This window comes from Dama dama, chromosome 22, assembly GCF_033118175.1.
Source record: "Dama dama isolate Ldn47 chromosome 22, ASM3311817v1, whole genome shotgun sequence".
In the NCBI taxonomy this organism is placed as follows: domain Eukaryota; kingdom Metazoa; phylum Chordata; class Mammalia; order Artiodactyla; family Cervidae; genus Dama; species Dama dama.
This window is the reverse complement of record NC_083702.1, coordinates 30591696-30607700: the sequence shown is the minus strand read 5'-3', so window position 1 is coordinate 30607700 and position 16005 is coordinate 30591696. Positions and strand designations below refer to the sequence as shown.

The 16005-nt window shown below is 33.9% G+C and overlaps 1 protein-coding gene across 3 annotated transcripts in view; it reads left to right on the top strand.

The window, feature by feature from the left end:
• The window catches only part of SLCO1A2 (solute carrier organic anion transporter family member 1A2), a 51028-nt gene extending 36428 nt beyond the window's left edge, over nucleotides 1-14600 (top strand). For 2 of the 3 annotated variants that reach the window (XM_061124133.1, XM_061124135.1), the window contains 4 exons: nucleotides 1118-1290; nucleotides 8795-8859; nucleotides 9403-9520; nucleotides 14384-14600. In XM_061124133.1, coding sequence (XP_060980116.1) covers nucleotides 1118-1290; nucleotides 8795-8859; nucleotides 9403-9520; nucleotides 14384-14600 — 573 coding nt within the window. The remainder of the gene's footprint in view (nucleotides 1-1117; nucleotides 1291-8794; nucleotides 8860-9402; nucleotides 9521-14383) is intronic. The other variant, XM_061124134.1, reaches the window with a different exon arrangement.
• The last annotated feature ends 1405 nt before the right edge of the window (nucleotides 14601-16005 follow it).

The window sequence follows — 16005 nt, the reverse complement described above, 5'->3', positions numbered from 1 at the left end:
CAGCTGGTAAAGAATCCGCCCGCAATGCGTGAGACATGGGTTCGACTCCTGGGTTGGGAAGATCTCCTGGAGAAGGGAAAGGCTACCCACTCGAGTATTCTGGCCTGGAGAATTTCATGGACTGTATAGTCCATGGGGTTGACAAGAGTCGGACACAGTTGAATGACTTTCACTTTCACAGTAAAGGACACAAAAGCACAACCTCCTGTAGGTGATACACACACGAGACAGTGTAAGCCAGACACACAAACTAACTTACATGATCGGATGTGTGAATGCAGGCTGACATCTTTGAAAGTTCAAAACTTGAAGGTTCGTGTGTAGGGGACTTACTGTGTATGTTCACTTGGTTTACATTTTAACTTCCTAGATCTTATTTGAACGCTTTAGCATTCCTGAGCATTGATGTTTAGCTTCATAGCAATTGACATGATTACTCAACTTCATTTAAAACTATCTGGACTGAAAAATAATACTATCGACTGAGATAGAGTTGGCAGTTTTGATCTCAATTATCCAGTCAATTGTTTTGCTATTTTCCCCTTCTTTCTGTGTATATACACATGCGCTTTCTGTGTTTTTTTTACATCCTGACAGCTTTTTAAGAAGATGGAATTGGGCATGTTTTCTTGCTTAAAAAATGTCACTTAAAATCTTGGTTGGTGATCAAAATAAAATATAAATTTTGATTCTTATTAAAACCTGGGAACGTAAGAATTCAAAAAGGGTTGACTTTGTTCTGTTTGTGAAATAAACTTTATTTTAAACAAAGCTTTGTTTATTGGTAAGTATCTAAATATTTCAACTGGGCATTCTGAAGCAAATTTTATTTGTCTTATTTAGCGTATGTCAAAATAGTGTGTGTTTGTAAAAAGCATGACTTTAGGACAGCTGAGTTATTGCAAATTTACTTAACAAATTTCAAAAGAAGTACCATGTTTTGGAAACCACCCTTCTATGTTTTGTCACATGCTATAATCCTGAGACAGATCATAAAGGATATAAGAATAAAGGGAGGAAACAACGTCTATCTTGATCTAACTGGGAAAAGAAAATATTTAAGATTTGTGTTCAGGAGTTTCCTTCCTTACATAAGGTAATATATTATTTTTGACAGGTGTTCCAAAATTGTAGCTGCATACGAACACCAGGAAATTCATCTGCAGTTCTTGGGCTATGTGCCAAAGGAAAGGACTGTTCCATGATGCTACAGTACTTTTTAATCTTGTCCGTGTTCAGTAGTTTCCTATATTCTTTATCTGCCATACCTGGATATATGGTTCTCCTGAGGTACAAGAATTATTTTCTCTATTTGGGTTTATTTCTGGTTATTTAGTATGGAAGCCTTTTCTATGAAATTTCATTTGAAGTTCACAGTATCTAAGAACTTGGTGCTCTAATATATTATACCATTTATTAAGATTTTCCAAATAAGCATTGCTGAATTTTACAAAAATTTTTAAGTTAGCAACTTTAAATGTTCATCTGCTGGTATTTCCCTCCCTATCTTTCCTACCTTATTACTTAGAGTTAAATTAGCAAATGCTTATGGCTTACCAGAAAAAGAGACGCATTTATATTTTAGGGTAAACCATATGAAATGGTCATTTTCCTAGGTAAGAGTGGTTGCCTATAGTTCATTTCCTGTAGTTTGATTATATTAGGACAGTGGAATTAAAAGCTGTTGGAAGTCCCAGTTTTACCAGTTATTATCAGTAGGGCAAAGGCAGGTGAATTGATCTTTCTGAGCTCTTTTTTTTTTGTTTAATAAAAAAATGGATATAATAACAAATGCTCAACTGTTTTAAGAGGCTCTTGTGAGACACAAATGTTGAACGGCTTACTAAAGCTAGGAAATTGGAGAGCTAGATTGTAACCTTAAGTTTATCACACAAGCTTTTTCAATGACAGCATCTTCATGACTCATAAGCAATTTTAAACATAGCTAGTAAACAAAGTCCATAGTTTTCTTCATTTGAAGAAAAGTTAAATTAATTGTAATTCTCAGTTCATAGTTTATCCTAGGTGGGGTAAGGTTTTTCTCTTATTTTATTTTACTTTATTTTTTTTTTCATTCCATTTCCCACTTCCTATCACCATAGGCATCCACATTAATATGATAGACATAGAGTCTTAAATACATGCTTTCCTTTGTAAAATACTGTTTGTTGTGTATTGTGTTTTATATTCACAGAAACAGTACTGTGCTACAAATTTGTTTCGTTTCAAAATGCACATGCAAACATAAATTCACCAAATACTGCTATTATTTATCAGTTATTCTCATACCATCAGCTCATACCTCCTTATTGGGTTTCCCTCATAGCCCAGTTGGTAAAGAATCCGCCTGCGATGCAGGAGATCTTGGTTCAATTCCTGGGTTGGGAGGGTCCCCTGGAGAAGGGATAGGCTACACACTCTAGTATTCTTGAGCTTCCCTTATGGCCCAGCTGGTAAAAAATCCGCCTGCAATGCAGGAGATCTGGTTTTGATCCCTGGGTTGGGAAGATCCCTTGGAGAAGGGAAAGGCTACCCACTCCAGTATTCTGGCCTGGAGGTCTCCATGAACTAGAGTCTCAAAGAGTTGGACATGACTGAGCGACTTTCATTTTCACTTTCATAGCATCACTAATATTTAGAATTACTGAACTTTCTGACTTTTACTATTCCAGTGGGTATTAGATGGTAGCTCACTGATGTTTTAATATGTGATTTCCTAATTCAATGAGTTTAGGAGTTTCCTTAAACTTTTTTCTAGCTACTAGTACTTTTACTTCAAGACGCTTGTACATTATTTTTGTCCATTTTCATGATAATTCCTATACTTTTCTGGTAAATATACATGTTAATCTAATATGTTTACTTGATACAATTATCTTCTCCTGATCTCTCATCTTTTCTTCAAATTTTTTCATAGTTTTTTTTTTGTGTGAAAATCAATCCTAACTTTTGTTGTACTGAAATCTGACAATTTCCTTGCCTTAGAGTTTATGTATTGGGGAGTCACATTTCAAAAAGGTTTTATATTACTAATTTATCAAAATATTCCCCTAAATTTTATCCTACCAGTTATATAGCTTTTACCTAGTTCTTTAAATCATCATAAGTTTATCTTTATGTGTGGTGAAAGGGAGAGAGATATTCAATGTTATTTTTATCCAAACAATTGTTTTCCCAACATCACAGCACAAATAAGAAGTCCTATTTCCATTGATTCATGGTGCTATCTTTATCATATTTAAAGTTTTTATATAACACAGGATGTTTTCATGCTTACAGAGGTTTGTCTGCTCTCAAAGTAGTGACACTGTATAGTTCATATCTCATACTGTAGCTCTTCTTTATCCACTCATCACTTTCACCTTCATTCTTCCTTTTTTCCCCCCAAATTGGTTTCACTATTGATGCATGAATCTTTATACTTACATATGAATTTTGATTGTATGGATTATATATGTTAATTAAAGAAACTCAAATATTTGTGACCATGAAATATTTTTCCATTTATTTTAAATTTCCTGTATAGATACTACACATACACACATATATAAAATATATATATATATACACACACACACAAACACAGAAAATGTACCATGTACAACTATATATGTACCCATTTATATCCAAACACACAAATATGGGCTTATTTGTAATTTAATATGGTACTATTTTCTCTTATCTTTTCTAGTTGGTTATTGTTGGTTTAGAGAAATGCTGTTGATTTTTTAACATTTACTATTTATCCAGCAATTTTTCTTATCCTGATAACTTGCTGACTTTGTTAGGTTTTTTTATAGAAATATGTGCACGCAAGGAGAGTTTTATCTCTTTGCTTCTAAAGCTTATACATCTTAGATTTTTAAAATTTTCTTTTGACATCAACTTGGACCTCCCAAACTGTGTTAAACTGTAATGGTGATAATAAGTATTCTTGTTGTTTTCTACTTTTAATGGAAATCATATAAAATTTTTCCATTAAATATGATGTTTGCTATAGATTTCTAGTATATAATTTTCATCTAGTTTCTGAGTTTTTAATCACAGAATCAGTATCAAACTACTATTTTTCTTCTTCTAGGAAAAAATTTACAAATAATCTTCCAATTCAGTACTTTTAGTGTAGTGAAAAAAGTGATAGATTTTTCTATGTTGAACTGTTTGGACATCTAAGAAAAACCATAGTCAGTCATATTTAAATAATAATTTATTTAAAATTATTGTATATAAATATTATTTTCTATTCTGTTTGTTTGTTTTGGAATCATTCTAGGCCCACAAAATGAATTGATAAATTTTCTATTTTTCAATTTCTGGAACTACTTACATTAAATATCTATTTGTTGAAAGTTTTATGAACTCACTCATAAAACTACTTGTACTACTTGGTCAGTGAAACTTGGTTATTATTTTCATAAATATTTCATTATAACATTTCAATTTAATGTGTTTATTTACATTTTCCATTTACGCTTATATCAGATGTTACTATATAACTGTTTATAATATTCTTTGATCATTCTGATATTCTCTAATGTATCTGAAGGGCTTTCCATTTTTTCTGCATTTTGTTTATTGCATTTTCCTTTTTTTTTCTTGATCATTGTTGCCAGAGGTTGCTTTTAATTTCTTTTTTAAAGAATCAATTTTTAGTTTTTTTGCTCTTTATTTCATCTATTTCTGCTTTTTATTTTACTTATTTAAAATTTTTTTCTTTTGGGGCTTTTTTCTGTTGTTCTATATCTAACTATTTGAGTTTAACACTTACATAATTTGCTCATTTTGATTAATAGATATAAAATGATGCATTTTCTTCCAAGTACTGCTTTAGCTGCTGCTGCTGCTAAGTCGCTTCAGTCGTGTCCGACTCTGTGCGACCCCATGGACTGCAGCCCACCAGGCTCCTCCATCCATGGGATTTTCCAGGCAAGAGTATTGGAGTGGGGTGCCATTGCCTTCTCCATAGCTTTAGCTATACCTCAGCTAATTTTTTCTATGAAGTTTTATTTCTAACTGTTTTGTAACTTCTTAGCTATAAGGATTTCATGCTTTTGTGAGATCATAGGCGGTATGTTAGAGGTAGAGGAGAAAGAAAAACTCTTCAGTAAAATCTAAATACCATATTTTCTATATTAAATGGTAACCATAGGAGCAAGAGGGTCATGTGAGGTCTCCTGACTTTAACTACTTCCTTCTGAGTAAAATCATTGATGTTGCCTAAATAACCGGTGTTAGATAGTGAACTGGTCAACTGTATCTCACTCTATTGTGCTGAAGAGTTTTTTTAAGATAGTAAAACACTTATGCCAAGAAAATGTCCGTCAGTTCAGTTCAGTTCAGTTGCTCAGTCGTGTCCAACTCTTTGCGATGCCATGGACTGCAGCACGCCAGGCCTCCCTGTCCATTACCAACTCCTGGAGTTTACTCAAACTCATGTCCATTGAGTCAGTGATGCCATCCAACCATCTCATCCTCTGTCATCCCCTTCTCCTACCCCCTTCAAATTTCCCAGCACTAGGGTCTTTTCCAATGAGTCAGCTCTTCGATCAGCTACCAAAGTATTGGAGTTTCAGCTTCACCATCAGTCCTTCCAATGAACACTCAGGACTGATCTCCTTTAGGGTGGACTGGTTGGATCTCCATGCAGTCCAAGGGACTCTCAAGAGTCTTCTCCAACACCACAGTTCAAAAGCATCAATTCTTCAGTGCTCAGCTTTCTTTATAGTCCAACTCTCATGTCCATACATGACTACTGGGAAAACCATAGCTTTGACTAGACATAATTTGTTGGCAAAGTAATGTCTCTGCTTCTTAATATGCTGTCTAGGTTGGTCATAGCTTTTCTTGCAAGGAGCAAGTATCTTTGATTTCACAGCTGCAATCACCATCTGCAGTGATTTTGGAGCCCAAAAAAATAAAGTCAGCCACTGTTTCCACTGTTTCCCCATCTATTTCCCTAGAAGTGAAGGGACTGGATGCCATGATCTTAGTTTTCTGAATGTTGAGCTTTAAGCCAACTTTTTCACTCTCCTCTTATACTTTCATCAAGAGATTCTTTAGTTCTTCTTTGCTTTCTTCCATAAGGGTGGTGTCATCTGTGTATCTGAGGTTATTGATATTTGTCCCGGCAATCTTGATTCCAGCTTGTGTTTCATCCAGCCCAGCGTTTCTCATGATGTACTCTGCATAGAAGTTAAACAAGCAGGGTGACAGTGTACAGACTTGATGTACTTCTTTTCCTATTTGGAACCAGTCTGTTGTTCCATGTCCAGTTCTAACTGTTGCTTCCTGACCTGCATACAGATTTCTCAAGAGGCAGGTTGGGTGGTCTGGTATTCCCATCTTTTGAAAAATTTTCCACAGTTTGTTGTGATCCACACATTCAAAGACTTTGGCATAGTCAATAAAGCAGAGGTAGATGTTTTGGTAACTCTCTTGCTTTTTTGATGATCCAGCTGATTTTGGCAATTTGATCTCTGGTTCCTCTGCCTTTTCTAAAACCAGCTTGAACATCTGGAAGTTCACAGTTCACATAGTTGAAGTCTGGCTTGGAGAATTTTGAGCATTGTTAGCATTACTAGCGTGTGAGATGAGTGCAATTGTGCAGTAGTTTAAGCATTCTTTGGCATTGCCTTTCTTAGGGATTGGAATGAAAACTGATCTTTCCCAGTCCTGTGGCCACAGCTGAGTTTACCTAATTTGCTGGCATATTGAGTGCAGCACTTTCACAGCATCGTGTTTTAGGATTTGAAATAGCTCAATTGAAATTCCATCACTTCCACTAGCTCTGTTTGTACTGATGCTTCCTTAGGACCACTTGACTTCACATTCTAGGATGTCTGGCTCTAGGTGAGTGATCACAACATTGTGATTATCTGGGTCATGAAGATCTTTTTTGTATAGTTCTTCTTTGTATTCTTGCCACCTCTTCTCAATATCTTCTGCTTAGGTCCATACCATATCTGTCCTTTACTGAGCCCATCTTTGCATGAAATGTTCCCTTGGTATCTCTAATTTTCTTGGACAGATCTCTAGTCTTTCCCATTCTGTTGTTTTCCTCTATTTCTTTGCACTGATCACTGAGGAAGGCTTTCTTATCTCCCCGTGTTATTCTTTGGAACACTGTATTCAAATGGGTATAACTTTCCTTTTTTCCTTTGCCTTTGGCTTCTCTTCTTTTCACAGCTATTTATAAAGCCTCCTCAGAAAACCATTTTCCTTTTTTGCATTTCTTTTTTTGGAGATGGTCTTGATCTCTGTACATTTTTTGTACAATGGACATTTTCTCCTATACAATGTCACGAACCTCTGTCCATAGTTCATCAGGCACTGTATCAGATCTAATTCCTTGAATCTATTTGTCACTTCAACTGTATAATCATAAGGGATTTGATTTAGGTCATACCTGAACGGTCTATTGGTTTTCCCTACTTTCTTAAATTTAAGTCTGAATTTGGCAATAAGGAGCTCACGATCTGAGCCACAGTCAGCTCTGTCAACTATACATCATCTCTGCTTAGAAAGCAAATTTTAAAAATTACTATCTTTACCTAGTCTGCCAATTGGTGGAATCATATATCCTGCGTGCCCCTGACTCACCATACTTCAAAGTTCCCTAGTGTAAACATGTGGAGTCCACTAAAGCTCCAAAATATTTAGGTGCAGGAATTCCAATTAAATTAAAGGGAGAAATTAAATTTAAATTCCAGTTTAAATTAAAGGGAGAATTTCTCCCTACAATTAAAAGGGAGAAAGAGGAATCCATTAGCAAGGTAAGAAGATAATATGATAATTGGTAAGATAATTGGTAAAAACCAATAATATGATGTTTTGCTAAAAATATATTGTGTCCTTTTGTGTAAAAATTTGCTTACATTTTCTCAGCTTTGGTTAGTCAAAGAAGGGAAGGGAATACAGAGGAAAACTCTAAGTGAATTCATTGAGCAGATAGCCATGCTAATGCTAAAGTGAGTGGAGCATAGAAAATGCCAATGGAAATGATAGTCTTTATTTCTACATATAAGGGCTTCCCAGGTGGCGCAGTGGTAAAGAATCTGCCTGCCTGCAATGCAGGAGACCTGGATTTGATCCCTGAGTTGGTATTCTTACCTGGAGAATCCATGGACAGAGAAGCCTGGCAGGCTACAATCCAAGCGGTTCCAAAGACTTGAACATGACTGAGTGACTTACACACACACACACACACACACACACACACAATGTCTATGTAAGGAATTTCAGGCAATGGTGAAAAGGTGGGGGAATTTTTGGAAAGAACGGATGAATCTGTGCAGCTTTTAAATAGATACCAAAACACTTAAAATATGTTTGCTTTGGATTTGTAAAATCACTTTCCTTGGAAAACTTTTATTCTTGTTTTCTTTTCTGTTTACATTTACTTATGTAAATCCTTGGCTTTTCTGTATTTTGTTAATATGAGTAATTTAAATACACCTAACATTGCATTCTTCTTTGGTTTGAGGTTAAAGGTGTAACCATTAGAATCACAAACTACTTTGAGAAGAGGATGCTGGGGTAGAAATCAATTGATATTAAATGTTTTCTTCTCTGATAACTTTATGGTAGAAATGAGTGAGCAAAAAGTGATGGATAAAATGCCGAAGACCAGAGGTGGGGCTTCTGTGAAACTTATGAATGGAATAATTAGGCCTTGAATAGCCAAGACTTGAGTATGCAAGAAAATTTGCTAATGCTCAATGCGTTACTAGCATACAAACAGTTGTTTTAAGAAACTATGGTAGTTTTTAAATTTATGAATTCATTAATTTTTTAGGTGTGTCAAGCCTGAAGAGAAGTCTCTTGGCGTGGGATTACATGCATTCTGTACACGAATACTTGGTAAAAATAGTTATTTTTCCCAATATCACATTAGACCGCTGTTAAATACCAAGTAAATGAAGTCACTCCCTCAGAGTAACAATTTAGCAAATATCCCTTCTGCTTGTAAATAGCACTTTGTAATTAGTATGAGAATAAAGAACAAGAAGAAATGAAAAACTTCTTCCTTTTACTTGAAAAAGACCTACCTGACATTCTACTTTTCATCAATACACTTGAAAAGCAAAGAGGCAATGCTTTAAAACAAAGTGTGCTTGTGGTTCACCCAAAATATTGCAGAAAAAAGTATAAATAATCATCAATTCAGTGGTTTTCTCTACTGATAATTTTTTATTTTGCCTTTATCCATCTGATTACTTACCTTTTTTAATCTAGAAACTTGACTGTAAAAGTAACTTCTAGTTTCTAAAAGTAAAATTTAAAGCTGTATATTTATATTCTGTTAAACTGTTCTACAAATAGAGAAAATTTTAATACTTTCAAACAAAACAACATATCTTCTTACCTTGCTAATGGATTCTTCTTTCTTCCTTTTAATTGTAGCTGGAATTCCTGCACCTATATATTTTGGAGCTTTGGTGGACTCCACATGTTTACACTGGGGAACTTTGAAGTGTGGTGAGTCAGGGGCATGCAGGATATATGATTCCACCAGCTTCAGGTAAAGATAATAATTTAAAAAAATTGCTTTCTAAGCAGAGATGATGTATAAAATGGTACATGGTACCATGGTACATGTCTAACACTTTCTTTGTCAAGTGACTGGACTACTTTTGGTTTTATTTACGAAATAGGTACTGATACTATATCTCCATTTCTTATTTACATATTCATTTTATTTCCTCAATATTTTCAAAGCACTTGATAAATATAAGCACAGGTAGCTTTCAAAAAGGTTGTTCCTTAAATTCGTTGCAATCAGTGTATTATTGAAGACCATGTCTGTGCAGTAACTACCTATCTAAGTTATATTACTCTCAAGTATCCTCGTTTAATCCTACGTCATTCCAGCATTTTACTAGCTTAAATCCTTACTTCCTTTGGCCATCCACTTCTGATCTCTAAAATATTTTTTCTCCCTTGGTAAATTTCACTGACACAGTATTCTTCATGTTTCTTCAAGTCTTATTTTTTGTAAATATAGATCTGATTTTGAAGAAACTTCATGGAATATCAACCTGTTTTGAACAAAACTCTTCATTTTTCTCTTTATTTTCAGATTCTTTTCCATTTGGAGACCTGAATTTTGTTTAGATTTGTCTTAACTGCTCACTATGGGCAGTAAGAAAACTCTTTTAATTACTAAAAAATGATTTGGTATTGTTTAAAAGAGTCTAAGGTCTTCTCTTGATCAGTAAAAGGATATATACGTCAAGAACTGTGAAGAGAGCAGACAGAATGAGATTCATGTTTTCATCAGTTCCCTTTTCCTCAGTTATATTGACTATAAGGCAAACAGAATTTAAAGTAAAAAAAAATCACAGAGTTAAAAAAGGGTATTACTTAATATAAGAAATACTTTACCAAAAATATATAACAATCATGAACCCTTATAAATCTATTATAACTTCAAATATATAAAACAAAAATTCACAAAATTACAAGCAGAAATCTACAGAGTGGAAAATTGCAACACACTTTTACAACAAGTGAATATAAAATACAGGTGAAAAATTCATGAGGATATAGAAGATTTGAACCATCTGACTATGCTATATATATAGTGATTTTTTTTAACCCAACTATCAGCAAACATAGGAAAATAATAGAAATCTCATTGTAAGACAGATTTAAAAAAATCTTTTGCATATTATTGCTGTGATACTAAGGAGGGAATAAGACACAGATACACCCAAGAACTAGACTAAATGATCTGCTTCCTCTGTGATTATTTCTAGTATCACTATGAAAAAAACTAGGAAAGGCCTAAGAACCTGGGAAGCAGGAAAAGCAAAGGGAAAATGAGCAGATTTGGAGAAGTAAATACAGAGAGACAGAGCAAGCAAAGAAAACCAAAATAGACAAACAACAACAAAATACTCAAAAAAAGCTTGTAAACTAAAACATTAAAATACATGAATAAATCCAATAGTAAAAATGACAAGCACATAAATTACCAGTTGAAACATGACTTCATTCCAGATTAAATTTACTTTAATGTAAGAGTCTGACAAACTTTAAAATAAGATGTTTAACCAGCTCAATAGGATTAAAAATAAGTTGATAGCATAATACCCATTAAAATGAATAAGAAATAACAAAAAAAAATTCTAGCAGAAATAAGAATATGAATAACAACTCTTGGAAATATTAGAGATTAAATGGATAACACTGAAATAATAGGAATTCTAAATAGATAATAAATTTCAAGTCCACATAAGTTAAAATGAGAATTGGTGAACTGAAAGTGGTTATTGTAGAAATTATCTGGAATGAAAATTAATGATTTGAACTCATAAACAAAAAATAACCACCTTAGTAATTTTAAAGATCAATTAGCAATTAAAAGATATATCTCAGAAATTTTCAGAACAGAGAGCAGAAGAAATAGCAGAGATAAACTAATGAATTAATGGCTTAGAATTTCCTGGAATTTAATAGAGACATACATTTTCAGATCAAAAGTGCTCTTTACATGCCTAGTAGGATGAACTAAATAGACATATCAAAGTGAAACTACAAATGTTCAAATTAGCACAACCCAGAGAAATAAACATATGGCTTATAAAGAAATATGATTAGACCAATAGTGATAGATTATCAACAACCATAGATCCTAATATCTTTATGATCCTTATTGCCTTGGGTTTGAGTTGAAACAAAAAAGCAAACTAGAGAATAAGAAATGGGCAAATGTGACTGCTTATAAAACTAAAAACTTGTTTGTAATTAAAGACACTGTAGACAATGAAGACTGATAGAACATAAATCATGAGCATCAGGAACTCTCATACACTGCTGGTGGTGAATAAAAACTACTGAAAAGAACTTTTGGGAAATATTTACTAAGTTGCAGGCATCAAAAGATATCTACTTCCCTTGTGGCTCAGATGGTAAAAAGTCTGTCTACAATGTAAGAGACCTGCGTTCGATCCCTGGCTTAGGAAGATACCCTGGAGAAGGAAATGGCAACCCACTCCAGTACTCTTGCCGAGAAAATCCCATGGACGGAGGAGTCTGGTGCAGGTCGCAAAGAGTCGGACATGACTGAGCGACTTCACTTTCTTTCTTTCTACTAAGTTGCATCCTCTAAAATCCTTAGACATATTTTAGAGAAACTCTTGCTCACATGCACAAGGAGACATGTCAACCAAGGTTTATTGCAGTTTTATTAATATTAGAGAAAAATCTGAACAAAAGTGTCCAATAGGAAAATGGATAGTAAGCTGTGGTGTGTCTATTACCGAACTCAGGTTTGGTTGCTAGGAATTTGAGAGGCAGTGTTGGTAGAGAGGAAAGGTGCTTGAGTCAGAAAAGCTGCCAATCTTGGGAGAAGGTGAACTCATGTCCAGAGACCAACTCCAAGGATTCTGCTCAGTCATGACTGTTTTTAAAGGAAAAATATTGGGGGGAAGGATCTCATTGAATCATCGAGGCAGGAGGGTGGGTTCTGTGTTCTCCACTGAGTGCAGACTGGCTGACTCTCTTCAGGTGTTATCTTGCCTGAATGATCTTCCTGCAGGATTGCTGAAAGGGCTGTTGGGGGGCAGAGAGCTTATCATTTTTTAACTATTTACTTCTTCATTTGTACCTCTTTTTATCTAGGAAAAGAATCAACAGGTTAGGCAACACATGGTGTACATTCAAGAAAGCATAAGTCAGGAATTGGTTTCAATAGTTTAGTGATTTCTTTACTATAATTAGGTTTTTAAAGTTACAGGGGACAGAAATGGGTAACAGAAAAGGGGCAAAACAATTGCTTTTATGTTCATATGCGCAATGTAGTTAAATAGTTAAAAAGCAACAATGTAGAATTACATGTATAAGCCTCGTTTTAAAATGGTGGACTGATAGAAAAAAATTTCAGAATAAAAACATAACATTATGCCAATTATTTAAAATGTAAAATATATGCAATAATTGTATAAAGTATGAGTGGATACATGCATAATTTGTAAAGCTATAGAAATAAAGTAGGAACAAATTCCATAAAATTCAACATAGTGTTACATCTGGAGTGGGTTAGAATATAATAGGATCATAGGAATACACAGAGGAATTAAATGTATTAATATCTTTTAAATTGGTCTGAAACAAAAGTGGCAAAATTTAATCATTTAAAAAACCTGGGTGATGAGTATAAGTATGTTTAGCTCTTTTTTTCCTTCATTCTTAATATGTTTCCTAATAAGAGAAAATTTTAGGACTAGGAAAATAAATACAAGAAGCAGAACTTCATAAATAGACTATAGACTGTAGAAGTAACCAAAAAGCTGTGCTTTTGAAAAGATTAAAATATAATAATAGCAATCTGGAAAGGCAAATAAAGAGAAGAGGCACAAATAAGCACAATTAAAAATGAAAAACGTATAAATACAGATACTTAGGAATTTTAAACATTGTAATTTGGAAGCATATTAAATAGAGAGTTTTTTAGATAAATATGTATTACCAAATATTACTATAACTATATAGAAAACATGAATATTTTCATAGTCATTAAAAAATGTGAATGAGTCACAAATTCTCATCTTCCAAAGACATCTAGTCCAGAGGCTTTGAAGGCAAGTTTTACAAACCTTCAATGAACTGATGATCCCTGCTTTATACAAGTTATTCTTAGACATGGAAGAAGAGGGCAAATTTCCCTGTTCATTTTATAAAGCTAATGCAATCTTGATATTGACGTTAGACAAGTTCAGTACAAGGCAAAAAGTACAAGCTGATTTTAGTTATGCATGCAAAAAGTTAACAAATTGAATCTATTAATGTGTAAAAACTAACAAATAGAGTTTGTTCAAAATAATAATAATAGTCTTGGCTATTCTGCTAACTATATACAGAAAAATGATTTGGTGATATTTTACAAATCCAAAACTGAAACTTTGAGCAAACTCAGAAGAGAAAGCAGTTTCCTTAACCTGATGAAGATCATCTAAAGAAACACAGGAGTAAATATTACAATTAGTGGTGCTTCTTTGGAAGCATTCTTGCTAACATTGAAATAAAACTGCTATCACTGTCAGTATTAAATTTAAGTTGGAAAGTGTATTTAATGTAAAAAGATAAAATAAAAATAGTAACAAAAGATTAAAAAGAGGAAAATAAATTTTGATTTTCCTGGATAAAAAATTTCCCAAATCATTTTTAACAAAAGTTAGAATTCATCAGCTAGCGAATGAAAGCTCATGAGGTTCATTCCTAAGATTCATGAGATTTATTCGTAAGGCTGACATGCAAAACAATTAGCTGCTGTTGTCTTTATGGGGTAAAATATTAATAATTAAAAATATGCAAAGCTAGTTATTATTCACCACAGTATCTTCATAAGTTTTAATATGCTTTAATTTTTTTTTTTAAATAGATACATCTACCTTGGATTACCGGCAGCACTAAGAGGATCAAGCTATATTCCAGCCTTTTTGATCCTCTTTATTTTGAGGAAGTATCGACTACCTGAGGAAAATGCCTCTTCAGAAACTATGCTTGTGGCAAAGTTTACAGGGAAGGAAAATGAGGGCAAAGAAATGGATCAAAATGCCAAAGTTTTGAATGACGGTGAATTGAAAACAAAGCTATAATGCTCTTTTATATCATGCTTTCCAAAATTGGAGAACACAATACAACTTAATCATTTTTAAAATCAATAGAGGTACTGCAGATAACTTTTCCTTATTTTTAAGAACCTCAACGTTTTTTTTTTAACTCAAGGAGAAAAAATATTCATGATAGTATTTCTGAGGCAACAATGGCATTTGAGATTTTCCTCAGAGAGACATTTATAAACAAAACAGGACATTAGAACCAGCTTTATTTTTATGTTAATTGTTAAAACAACAATTTCTCTTTTAACTCATGCAAAATATTTCCCACATATCTTCCAAATGATTTTTTTAAATTTCCTATTATGAAAATCTACTTAATTCTATTGAAATCCTGCTTTGATATCGTGATTATTAGGAGACTGAAATTCCTGTCTTCGTGTGTGAATATCTAAGGATTTTGTTCAAATTTAAGTGAACAGAGTGAAAGAAATGAACAAAGTCAAAGACTTTAAGGGAAAGAAGCCTAGATATTTTTATTTTATTTTGGAATTTTTCTTAAACTCTTCCTATTTATTCCAGACATGATTCTTTTAAAATAGATCATTCACAATAAAGTACAGAAATGGTATGGACCTAACAGAAGCAGAAGATGTTAAGAAGAGGTGGCAAGGATACACAGAAGAACTATACAAAAAAGGTCTTCATGACCCAGATAATCATGATGGTGTGATCACCAACCTAGAGCCAGATATCCTGGAATGTGAAGTCAAGCAGGCCTTATGAAGCATCAGTACAAACAAAGCTAGTGGAGATGATGGAATTCCACTTGAGCTATTTCAAATCCTAAAAGATGGTGCTGTGAAAGTGCTGCACTCAATATGCCAGCAAATTTGGTAAACTCAGCAGTGGCCACAGGACTGGAAAAGATCAGTTTTCATTCCAGTCCCTAAGAAAGGCAATGTCAAAGAATGCTCAAATTACCACACAATTGCACTCATCTCACATGCTATCAAAGTAATGCTCAAAATTTTCCAAGCCAGGCTACGTGAGCCATGAACTTCCAGATGTTCAAGCTGGTTTTAGAAAAGGCAGAGGAACCAGAGATCAAATTGCCAAAATCCACTGATCATCAAAAAAGTAAGAGAGTTCCAGAAAAATATCTAGTCCTGCTTTATTGACTATACCAAAGCCTTTGATTGTGTGGACCACAACAAACTGTGGAAAATTTTTCAAGAGGTGGGAATACCAGACCACCTGACCTGCCACTTGAGAAATCTTTATGCAGGTCGGGAAGCAACAGTTAGAACTGGACATGGAACAACAGACTGGTTCCAAATAGTGAAAGGAATATGTCAAGGCTGTACATTGTCACCCTGCTTATTTAACTTATATGCATAGCATATCATGAGAAATGCTGGGTTGGATGAAGCACAAGCTGGAA